The sequence below is a fragment of the Nothobranchius furzeri genome, chromosome 4, assembly GCF_043380555.1.
Source record: "Nothobranchius furzeri strain GRZ-AD chromosome 4, NfurGRZ-RIMD1, whole genome shotgun sequence".
In the NCBI taxonomy this organism is placed as follows: Eukaryota; Metazoa; Chordata; class Actinopteri; order Cyprinodontiformes; family Nothobranchiidae; genus Nothobranchius; species Nothobranchius furzeri.
The window spans coordinates 7,721,887-7,734,895 of NC_091744.1; the positions used below are offsets into that span (position 1 = coordinate 7,721,887).

At 42.3% G+C, this 13,009-nt stretch overlaps 1 protein-coding gene across 1 annotated transcript; it reads left to right on the forward strand.

Moving 5' to 3' along the window:
- The first annotated feature begins 7,756 nt into the window (after positions 1–7,756).
- On the forward strand, positions 7,757–12,647 carry LOC139069775 (E3 SUMO-protein ligase KIAA1586-like). The gene is made up of 4 exons (XM_070550724.1): positions 7,757–7,857; positions 8,290–8,318; positions 8,381–8,969; positions 9,259–12,647. The coding sequence occupies exons 1-3, from the start codon at positions 7,757–7,759 to the stop codon at positions 8,887–8,889; spliced, it is 639 nt and encodes a 212-aa protein (XP_070406825.1). The 3' UTR covers positions 8,890–8,969; positions 9,259–12,647.
- Positions 12,648–13,009: the final 362 nt, after the last annotated feature.

Below are 13,009 nucleotides of genomic sequence, written 5' to 3' on the forward strand. Positions count from 1 at the left end.
GTTGCTGACCAAATTGATGGAGATGCAGATTTCATTTTCCAGCAGGACTTGGCACCTGCACACAGTACCAAAGCTACTAGTACCTATTTTGAGGACCACGGTATCCCTGTCCTTCATTGGCCAGCATATCTATGAGGTATTGTGAAGAGGAAGATGCCACACCAGACCCAACAATTCAGAAGAGCTGGAGGCCACTATCAGAGCATCCTGACATGGTCTTCACCCAACCTGCACCAAAACACACCGTCAGTGTGCTGTAAACTGGAATTTAATCATCAATCTTCTCATAATAAATCATAAATCTCTTCACATCAACAAATTCCAGTTTAGTGCAAATGTTTAATAGTTATGACAATTAAATTAATTTCAGCTGCTGAATGACCAGAACTTATGTTTCCAGGAGAGCTAAAGAAGTTTTTGTGCCACAAATAACAGAAGGACAGTTTTTAAGTGGCGATGTGCGCCAACCAAAGAAACTCTTGTCCTTTTGAAAAAAAAAAACGGTTGTTTTCCTCCTTTGAAGAATTGGGTTTGAAAGTAAATCTGACAGAGAATGATCAGACTAAGACAACGTAACTGAAGCACTGATGATTACATTAAAGAAAATCAAGCAAAAATATTCCTTTCAAGTTGATGTGAAAATGGATTGTTGTGAAAAAGAAGTAAAGGGGGCAGAAGGAGTCTTTTATGGCTGTTAAATTGGACGTGCATATGACAAATTTCAAAGGCTGTCAAAATAAAAAAATAAAAAAGAGAATGGGAGGGGGGGGTTGGGGGGGGGGTAGAAAGGGTTGGAAAAATGCATTTACATCATAAATGCACAGGTTCTCTTTCAAAAGGCCTCTTCAAAACTCTGTCAGGCTTTTAATGGTTGGAAAAGTTCAAAGTGACACTAGACTCCCACTGCTTCCTGAGATAGAACTGTGTGTGTGTGTGTGTGTGTGTGTGTGTGTGTGTGTGTATGTGTGTGTGTGTGTGTGTGTGTGTGAGAGAGAGAGACCACATGTGGTCTCACACTCACACTTACACACACACACACTCCACACACCGAATCCCCTCTTTTACCTGTTTTATTGTGGTTGTGTGTGTGTGTGTGTGTGTGTGTGTGTGTGTGTGTGTGTGTGTGTGTGTGTGTGTGTGTGTGTGTGAGACAGACAGGTGTGTAGAGAAAATCGATTGCGGTCACTTCTTTGTCCCTCTCAGGGTTCCTCCCCTCCATCGCTCCTCCACTTTTCACTCCGCTCTCCTTTCTTTGCTTCTTCCATCCTCTTTTCAGTCCCTAACTTCACTTATTCTGCTTCTCTTCCACCGTTTGTCCTGGATTGTTGGCGACACATTGCTGGAAATGGTATCCTGGGGAACGTTACAAACACTCTGAAGGCGCTCCGGATCCCAGCACCAGCCAGCCAGCCATGCCCCACGGTGATATTGCTGCATCAAAGCCACAAATCTCTTCCCTTTTTCTTTACCTCCCTCCTCCTCCTTGTTTTTTATTTCTTCTTCTTCTTCTTCTTTTTCTCTGTCGCTTGTTCCACGGTGGCACTTCCAGCAGCTTGGAATGTTTAAACTTCATATATCAGCCTCATTACGGAGGCTCAAAGCCTCCCATCCACTATAAAGGCACTCATTTAAATTTTTAATCACACGTATGTACGAGTGCTGTGCTCAGCAACAACTCGACTCACACACACACACACACCACCGCTCCTTCAGCTTTTTCCTCTGGAGTTTTCAAACTTCCGTTTAGAAAAAGTCTCGGTTAATGTTGATCCGATGAGTTTGGATTTGGAGCGATAAGCAAGCTCGCGCCCTCCGCCGTGAGCAGCGTCGCTCGTGGGCGGCAGAGTGCTCGACTTGACTTAACGGTAGCATTCGATTGCCTCGCCGCGGTGCTACTTTAGACTTCCTGTTCCCTTTGATGTCAAACATGTAATGTGAGCGTAGAGAATATTATATATGAAATATACAGTGACACATCGCTCAGTTCCCTGACTGGGTGTACTGTAGCTGTGTAAGGCCTTCTCACGCTCGGTTACCATGTGCATACAGTCTTGGCTAAACTACAGAGAGACTTTGTATCTCAAGTAATAACAGCGTGAGGGAGAAAGAATCCTTTAGATCTTCCTGCAAGAAGTACACCTTTGAATCTGAATTTCCTTGCAGAAAAAAGCGCTTTGAAAATCTAATGCATAAACATTATCTTCTTCCCCCCACCCTTCTTCTTCCTCCCTCCATTCCCTCCCTTCACCTAAAGCGCGCAAGCTTCTGAGCGACTTTGGAAAAACTTCGTTTTTTTTAGAGTCCTCAGTAACTTAAGTAAGAGGCGGTCTGGGATTTGGATATTGTTATGTCTCATCAAAGGCAGAGATCTTCAGCTATCCTCCCTCGCCTGTTCGCTTGTTGTCTGTCAACGCCCAGTCTTCAAGAAGGATGCTTCTCCTCAAGACTGATGTACTGTAATCTAAAATAAACCCCTCTCCCTCCTCCCTCATCACCCCCATCTTCCCTACTTTGGGTTTTATTATTATTTTTGTAGAAATCTTTGTTAAGGCACGAGCTAGCTCAGGGGAACGCAGGCACAGATGTTGGCACTAGTTCAGTCAGCTAGTTACCTTTTTTATGACTCTTATTGTTATTCTACCTGCAGCCAATTCACAAAAATACACTCCTCTGTTTCACAAGAACACAAGAGAACTCATTTGAAGCTAATTTAAAGATTCTCAAACCAAGCAGCCGTGAAGCTCAAGAACTAAATCAAGAATCGAAGCATCAACAGTGAAACTTCGGGATTCTTGATCTACTCGTGACGTTTATTGATTTGTCTTGGCAGCTGACAGCCACAGCGGGTTGTGGACAGCAAAGCGCGCGCCTTCCTGCTGTTGTCGGTGTCAGCTCGGAGTCCAGAGCATCATCAGGAGCTCGGTGGATCCTAATGTAAGGCGTCACAATGGCTCCACATTCAAACCTCTACCGGCCGGTGATTGGTTCATACGTGGGATTCATTCAGTGCTACCCATATGCTGCCTCCTCCTGTCACTCCTTCCAGCTCATGCTTTTTTTTCCTCTCCATAATAACAGTTGTACCCCCCCCCCCCCCCCCCCCTCACTCCCATCCTTGCTCCACTCTTCCTTTTGCACCTGCCGCTGTGAACAGCGGGACCTCAGTGTGTGATTCTGTTCATCCTTCACTGTTCTCCCTGCAATCACCCCTCCATCCCTCCTTCCATTTCTTTCATGTGTGCTCTCCTGTCAAGCCCAGCTGGATCAGGCCTGCCAGTCTGGTCACACGCTGTCTTTGTTGGTGCCGAAACAACCCCCAGAACTTTGGTCCTTTGCAAAACATTTAGCCTTTTTCTTGGAAAATGATTTCATTTAAAAGAACCGTGCTTTTCCTTTTCGCGTTTCCCTAATTCAACATGGGCATCATATGTTGTTATTTTAGTGTGCCGTTTATTTTCTATTTTATCTTGTCACCTTACAGCAAGTTGGGCTAACTTGAACACTGCAGCATGAATTCTTTATAAAAAAAGAAGAAGAATGAATTCAAATTTCTTTGGTTGTTGCATTGATTAAAAATATGTTAGATTTTGTTTTTACAAAATAATGAATACATTTACTCTTTGAATTTTTTTAAATGCAAAAAGCTTTTTCATTGTATTCTTCTCACATCCTACTATTTGTCTAATAGGCTCTTCATCACCAAATGAACAAATCATAATAGATTAAAATCAATAAAAACATTTCCCTGCTAATACTTAAAAAGATGGTAGACCTTTTGTTCTGATTGTTTATGAACATTTATTATTTTGTCTGTTCTGACCAGACTGACAAGCTAACAGCTAGTCATGGGTCAACTGAGACCTGTGTCGATTACCACCAGATAAAAAGTTCTCCAATCTCCAAAGTTCTTGACAGTTTTCTTTTGTAAGCCATATGTTTTGCTTTGCATTATCATTTACAAAATTATGGTTATTTAATCATGACAGAAGCAACAGTTATAGCTAACAGCTAACCATGCTAATGTAGCCTGCGTGCTTCAAGGACGGAGTCGCCTCTCGTATTTTCATTTGAGAAAAGCAAAGCACACAGGCTGCATTCCACTTCTGCAACTATGAATGTTGCTTGGTAAGAAAGGCAAGCAGAGCTTCCTCTAAATGGAATGCAGCCCATGTTGAAATGGCTGCGTTTCCTACTATTTCAATAAAGCTTTGAGTTTTTGAATAATACGATTCTGTAAGGCTTCATCTCTTAGCAAAGTTCTTTATATGTCCCCTCCCCATTATTCAGCACTCTTCACACGCACACGCACACGCACGCACACACACACACACACACACGCACGCACGCACGCACGCACGCACGCACGCACGCACACACACACACACACACACACACACACACACACACACACACACACTATCCTTCTCAAATTCCAACTTCATACTAATTCCTCACAAAACATCGGCCAGGTTTTGATGTTTCATTTACATGGACAGAAAAAAGAGAAAAACATCAAAGATGAACATTTCAGCAATCAGCCATCACTCAATTAGTGCTCAGCCACTTTCCTCCTAAGAACTAGCGCGTGGAACGTTTTTGAAAAGTCTTTGAAAAATCATACTTTTTCCCTTTATCACTTCATCTCATTGCAAAACAATTTCTTCCTATTATCCTCACAGCGGGGAGCCCGATGTCCTGTAAAGGTGTACCGTAATGCTTTATAGAAGGCGAGAAGAAGACTCTTTTATTCTTTGCACCTTTTACCTCGGATACATTAAACAGAATCAAAGACGACATTTACATACCATTTGCGTTTCATGTTTGAGGAGTTGAGACAGAAGCAGTGTTCATCCAATGTGGATGTAGGAATGTTTTGACTTTTTGAACTTTTTAGAGAATGAGACGGGTGGGAGGGGCGAGTAAAATATGAAGAAAAAAGATGAGGAGCGAATTTAATCAAAAAGTTTCTCAGAATACCGTTTTCTTTTGTCACGTTGCCATTGTTCTCCTTCTTACCCAGCTTTAGAGATAACATGTCATATATTAGAGACTAGAGGCCGACCAATATGTTTTTTTAAGGCTGATGCTGATACCAATTTTCAAAGAATTTTGTTGCTGATTGCCGATGTCTAAAGCAGATTTTTAAGGCCAATATATATACATTTTAGCAGAATGTTGATTGTGAAAGACAACTGAACACTCACTGTGTGCAATATAGCTTAAATAAATCTATAAATCTCATAATATTTATTGAACATCAAATATAAAAAAACTCAAAACATAAAAAAAATAAATATTGTGTGCAAGGGTCCTTTGGGTCCTTTCTTAAGTCTAGGAGAAGTGGCAGTTGGCCACACAGGTGCCGGATATTTTATTTTTTTAAATCAGCTTTTAAAAAGAATTTCGGGCCGATGGCCTCTAGTGTGGTGTGGTGTGGTATATGTTGTGGTATAATACATTGTACATTAATGACATTAATAAAAAAAATTAATAATGAATGGTGATAATGTTTCATTTTTTCACACACTCATGTTTTGTAGAATTTCTTTGTTTAGTTTTTACTGTAAATCCTCTAATATTGGCCTGTATTCCATTACCAGCCACACCAATCCACACCACACCACACCAATCTATACCACACTAATCTATACCACACCACATCAATCTATACCACACTAATCTATACCACACAAATCTATACCACACCACACCACACCATTCTGTACCACACCACACCACACCACACCAATCTATACCACACTAATCTATACCACACTAATCTATACCACACCACACCAATCTATACCACACTAATCTATACCACACAAATCTATACCACACCACACCACACCAATCTGTACCACACTAATCTATACCACACCAATCTATACCACACCACACCAACCTATACCACACCATACCACACCAATCTATACACCATAACACTCCATTCTATACCACACCACACCAATCTATACCACACCATACCACACCAATCTATACCACACCATACCACACCATACCACACCAATCTATACCACACCAATCTATACCGCACTGCACCACACCACACCACACCACACCAATCTATACCACACTAATCTATACCACACCACACCAATCTATACCACACTAATCTATACCACACAAATCTATACCACACCACACCACACCAATCTGTACCACACCACACCACACCACACCAATCTATACCACACTAATCTATACCACACTAATCTATACCACACCACACCAATCTATACCACACTAATCTATACCACACAAATCTATACCACACCACACCACACCAATCTGTACCACACCACACCACACCACACCAATCTATACCACACTAATCTATACCACACAAATCTATACCACACCACACCAACCTATACCACACCATACCACACCAATCTATACACCATAACACTCCATTCTATACCACACCACACCAATCTATACCACACCATACCACACCAATCTATACCACACCATACCACACCATACCACACCAATCTATACCACACCAATCTATACCGCACTGCACCACACCACACCACATCAATCTATACCACACCAATCTATACCACACCATACCACACCAATCTATACCGCAACTGCACCACATCACACCACACCAATCTATACCACACCTCACCACACCACACCACACCACATCACACCACACCACACCACACCAATCTATACCACACCTCATCACACCACACCACACCACATCACACCACACCACACCACACCAATCTATACCACACCTCATCACACCACACCACACCACATCACACCACACCACACCACACCAATCTATACCACACCTCACCACACCACACCACACCACATCACACCACACCACACCACACCAATCTATACCACACCTCATCACACCACACCACACCACATCACACCACACCACACCACACCAATCTATACCACACCCCACCGCACCACACCAATCTATACCGCACCACGCTGCACCAATCTATACCACACCCCACCACAACACACCAATCTATACCACACCCCACCACACCACACCAATCTATACCACACCACACCAATCTGTACCACACCATACCACACCAATCTATACCACACCAGGGGTGGACCTTTAAACAGCCCGAGCACCAATGGCGCTAAATTTTCTCGTCGGACGATAAATAATTGACGACTCACCGCCCGGGTGGCGCCCAAGCTTTGTTTGTCATTTACACACCGGTTTTCACGGCCGTACCCTGTAGGAAGCCGCCGTTTTCAATTCCACTGCACACGGCACTGCGCAGGTTCACGTGACTAGAGGCGAGTTCACTATAAAAAGACGGAGTGGCACCACGCTAGAAACACACAAACACGCAGGAAGATGGTGCCACCACAGGGATGGGATTTCTTGATGAAACCTCTGGCAAAATGGTTAAAAACTGGTGAGGAGAAGCGAGACATTTTGAAACGGTATGAAGCAGAGAAGCGTGTGCGTAGGTGGAATGATTCTTGGCGGTTTAAAGAAGACGGGAGACACCAAGAACAGCTCGAGTACAGCAAAGTGGAGGAGGTGCTGTACTGCATTGTATGCCGGAAGTATGCAATGACAAAATCGAGTTTTGTTGAGGAAAAAAACAAATTCAAACCAGAATACGTTAAAGACCACGAAAAAACAGCGAGCCACATGAAGGCAGAAAAGACTGCTCTTGCTCTTGCTCTTGCGGTAGGAGAGTCGCCAGCTGCAAAGGCCCTCGTGGCGATGACGAAAGCACAGCAAGACAAACTGGAAAAGTTGTTTCGTACGGCTCAAGCTTTTGCAAAGAAAGGAATGCCATACACAGACTTCACTTCGTTGTGCGAGTAAGTATTATTTGCTTAACAAATTATCAAAATACTGGGTTTGGTCTGTTTAACAATGTGTTTTTGTCCATTTTATTGTTTGATGGAGAAAAAAAGAACCAGAAAAGATGCACTGTAAATCATCTTTGATTTAAAAAAATAATTTTTCTGTTTAACTGCCATCTTCTGCTGCTTCTTTTTTAAAAGATTGTTATTAAAGATTTCCTTTTAAAAAACGTTCCTTTTTAAATTGTTTTCACCTTTTCTTCATTATTCCATTTTTTTAAATTTTCCCCACCTTTTCTTATTCCGTTTCTAGTTTTTAATTTTTTAATTTAAATTCTTTTACTGCCATCTTTCCAGTGTGAGAGATATGTGCATTAGCACAGTTAAAGACTGTCTGTCAGAATTGACAATGTATGAAATGTAATTTGCTTTTTCTTTTTTGTTCAGTTTAGATGAGCAGAAGGGCATGGAGATAGGTGAAACGTACCGAACCAGAAAGCAGGCCAAAAACATTCATTGGGTGTATAGCCCCAGGCAGAGAAGGAGAGAGTGCAAGAAGAATTTGCAGCTAGAAAGTTTCTTTCTCTGATGTCAGATGGCTTTGCTGACAGTGCTCTCAATGAAGAAGAGATCATCTATGGCCGACAAGCAGTTAAAGGACAAATCAGTGTCAAGTTCCTGGGTATCGAGGCAGTCACAAAAGCTAATGCTGAAAACATCACGTCTGCCATAACAGCCGGTGTGTGCAAAGGTCTTGGTGTGGAGGAAGGCACCTGGAAGAAGAAACTTGTCGCTGTGTCAACAGACGGGGCTGCAGTCATGCTTGGAGGAAAGAGTGGCGTGGTGACAAGATTGACAGCAGACCTGCCCCACGTGCTGCCTGTTCATTGTATGCCCCATAGACTTGAGCTGAGTTTTAAGGATGCTGCCTCGAAGAATCCATGCCACAAGAAGCTGGATGTTCTCCTCACAGGACTCTACACATTCTCCCACTACAGTCCTCTCAACTGGGCGAACTTGAAGGCCTCGTTTGAATCCCTGGGATAGAAACCCCTGATGCCCACCAGAACGGCAGGCACCCGCTGGGTATCACACTTGTTGACGGCCTTGGACCATTTCTTGCGAGGGTACTCTGCCATTGTTCAACATCTGGAACAGATATATCCTTATGTGCACTTTTCAAATAGCATTATTTTAAAAATGATTCCTCTACAAAGATTGCACTGAAAACTAAATGTCAGTTTGAATGCACTTAAAAAATGCACTCACTGATAAAGTAGATCAAATCTCAAAAAAGAAATGAGCAGCAAGCAAAAACTGTATTTTATTAAATGTGCACATTAAAGCTTGCAATCTGCTCTATTTATGCAAATATAAAATAAATAATGTCTTCATGTTGCTGTTTTTTGGATACAGTGCCCAGATTCAACCGGAGTACGAAGTGACCAGCAGGCCAAGGCTCGGAACTACTATCGGGCTGCAACATCCCTGGACGTGAAAAAGTACGCACGGTTCTTGTTTGATGTCCCGGCTCATCTTTCCAAGCTGTCACGCAAGATGCAGAAGACCAATGTGACGATGGCTGCATTGCATGAAGCCCTACAGTCAACCAAGACGGTGCTGCTGACTTACAAGAGAAAGCAAGCCTTCCTTTTAAAATAAAACATCTTTGGCCTCACAGTTTGACATCTGTTAAAGCTGCTTTCCGGAGTTTTCCCCTTTCAGAAATGATGTATGATTTTTCAGAAATCTGTAAAAGTGATTGTTTCATGTACTGTGATCAAATGTAAGCAATACGTCTTTTTTTATTTATTTTTGCTAAGCACGCCCCCTGCCCTGCAGAGCTCTGTTCAATAGGAAACTGAGCGCTGACCAGAACTAACCAATAGCGTTAGACTACTGCTTACTTGCTTCAAATAAGGAATACCTCAGCTGATGCAGAGTTGATGAACTTTTCACGGACAAGTAAGTCTCTAAAATATAAAAATATGAGAACACAACATGACATGAGAATAATACTCGTAAAACAACGTGTTTTAGCTCTGTTTGTCAGCTAAGAAGCACATTTATGAACAGAAACGAAGTCGTGATGTTAGACACACAAAGGAATAGACTTTTTGTGTGATTTGCTTGTCAGCCACTAGATGGTGCCATCGGATAAGAGAAAAACTCCAGAAAGAAGCGTTAACTGTTTATTATTAGCCTTGTGAACATTTATATAATAATTTTGTAACAAATATAAATTTCAGCAGTTGTGTTTTGAACTTCTACTGCACTGGTGGAGTCTCCATCAACATTATCTGAAATAGACAATGTTAAAAAGTTGTATTCTAAACATATTAATAGTTAAAATTCATTGCAGTCTATATTGTGTTAAACAAACCAATACTTTTTACTTTCTCTTTGTAGGCCTGGCCCCATGCTACAGTCGTTCGGGAACAAGACGACCTTTGTGGGAAGGGAACTCTTGGGCGATGGTCGATCATTCCAGTCATCACACCCGAATCTTATTGATGACCTGGTGGCCAGGGGCGGATTTAGGACTGAAGAAGATCCGGGGCTTAATACACACACACACGCACACGCGCGCACTCACGCGCACACACACACACGTGACACGCACTAGCCAACATCATATATATTTGTCTTGTACCACATAATTTTTAATCTGAAGCTACATATTAAGCATTTTCAGAGCAGAGTATTGTTCCTGTTAGTGTTTAGTGTGAGATGATAGTAAATATTCCCTTTCTTTCTCCAACAACTTTACCTGATAGTAAGCTAACTTTAGGCAAACCAGCAGCACAACACATATTTTCAAATAAGACTCACAAACCTGAGTCAACACCAGTCTCATCAAAGCTGGGGTTCTGTCGCCGTACTTTTTGTCTAAAAAACGTCCTTATGTCCATCTTCACTCATGCGTTTCAGGCTGAGACAGTAGAAAAAGCCGGCTGCTGAAGGGCTTCTTCTTCAGTGGTGGAGGCTCAGGCAGGCTGTATACAAACTACTACCAGCAGCTCCCTCTCTGTTGGACGTTGGTACTGCATGTTACTTCCGCGATTTAGATCCGGGGCTTTTCAATAAACATTCGGGACTTGAGCCCAAGTAGCTGGGCCTAATGCCGCCCCTGCTGGTGGCCAACATGGAGAACCGATTTGGGCATGTGAAAGGAGGGGTACTTCATGCCACAAACATTGCAGATTTTGGGTCCTGGCCCGACAAAGTAAACATGCCAGGTTGGTTTTTTGTTTCAATTTATGAACTGCCTCATTTTACTTTGATAAGGTGATTTCATCACAGCACTTTTTTTAAATGAAGAGGTAATGCAAGGACACCTCTTGGTTTTTAAAGAGTAAGGTTTTTTGATAGTAAAAAATACATATATTTTTGTTTTTTTCAGACTTTGGAGATGCAACTGTTGACATCCTGGTAGGGTACTTCAAGCTTGTCCTGGAAGATGCGGGTGTGCAGGTGGACAAAGTTGCAGACGAGTGGACAGTACTCCGATTCAAGGTGTATCAGCAGCCCGACTGGTTGGAGTTCATCAAGAAGGTGACATGGTGCGAACTGAACAGAAGGTACTTTGACGAGTGCCCCAACGTTCTTCAGCTTGTGGACCTGCTGCTGACCCTGCCTGCATCTACAGCTGAATGTGAAAGAGGTCTCAACCACATGAAAATGATAAAGAGTGACTGGCGGTCCGGCCTGTCCGGGAAGAGTGTGGGCGAGCTCATGTCGGTGCTGTTACTGTCGGCAGACGTTAAAAACTTCGACCCGAAGCCAGCCATAAACACATGGTTTCATGATGTCCAACGGCGAAGGCGTCTTGATTTCATGGATGGAAAGACTTCCACTGCTGCTGAGATGGACGACGCAGAGCCAGAGGAAGATTTCATGTGCGTGGGTCAGGGCCGCTTGCTCTCCGTGATGAGCAAGAAAAATGAGGACGAGTTTGACAAGAACTTTGAGGTGGAGTAACATACTGGTCCACCACTAGCCAAATGTTCAGTCTGCATCACAATGGTGCCAGAGACTGACACAGTGCTGGTTGAAAAGTTTATTATGTTTGTGAATGTGTACAAAATAAAGGTTTATTACATTTAAAACGGTTCAGTGAGTTGTTATTTTGACTCGTTTTGGCAGCTGACCTGCGGGGCCGGTAGATTCTTGGTGGGGCCGGTAAATTTTCAGAGTTACCAGCCCGGCTGGCCGGTTGGTTTTAAAGTTAATGTCCACCCCTGCCACACCATACCACACCAATCTATACCATACCACATTGCCTAGAAGTCGAGATGTGGTCACAACTTTAGAACTCATAGCAGCACAAGGTGTGGTTACACCTGTGAAGCGAAAGGTTAAGGATGTCACTGTCTGATGGAAGACATTCTCTCATGAGCCAAAAAAGCACAGTGATTTTTGCTATAAAAGTGATCAACAAAGAACAAACGGGGCTCCCTATTGCGATTTGTCCTTCTGTAACTTGAAAGCAGAAAGCCTCTCAGAACATCAGAGAACGCTCTTGGAACCCGAACCATTCTTTAACTAAATCCATAACGAGCGTTATGAACACGGGCCGCACCGAGACGGCTTAAAGGGCCAGTGTCTCAAAGGCGCTGCATTTATTTATATGCATAGCCACATGTGCATAAATAAATACCAGAATAGAGGACAAAACTTAAAAGCTCCAGCATTTGAGGGGTGCTGACTAAAACCGGTAGATGAGAAGCTCAGCAGCGCTCGAAGGCTCATTAAAGGATTTTATCCATCAAACCATATAGATGTAAATTGCTAAAATTAGTCTAAACTCAATCAATGATTTTACTTAATTGCAAAAGAGTTTAGTTACTTTTGATTTTACATCCCTCTTACCTGCTAATCTTAACTGCTTAACATTCCTTTCATGTTACCTTTAAGTTTAATTTTACTTATGTTTTAATCTTTTGAACTTTGAGCCGGTAATGCTCAACATTGTGATTGCTTGAATTAGAATTGCATTTGAATTTTACATGTTTTCAGTTTTATATTTCTCAATTTAATAATCTCATATTTTGCTTTTAAACTTTAGTTCAATAGACGTGTGCTAATGTTTTACTAGAAGTGTAATGATTTTACTTGTTTTACCTTATTAACCAAAAAAAATCATAAAATAACAAAACTCACAAAA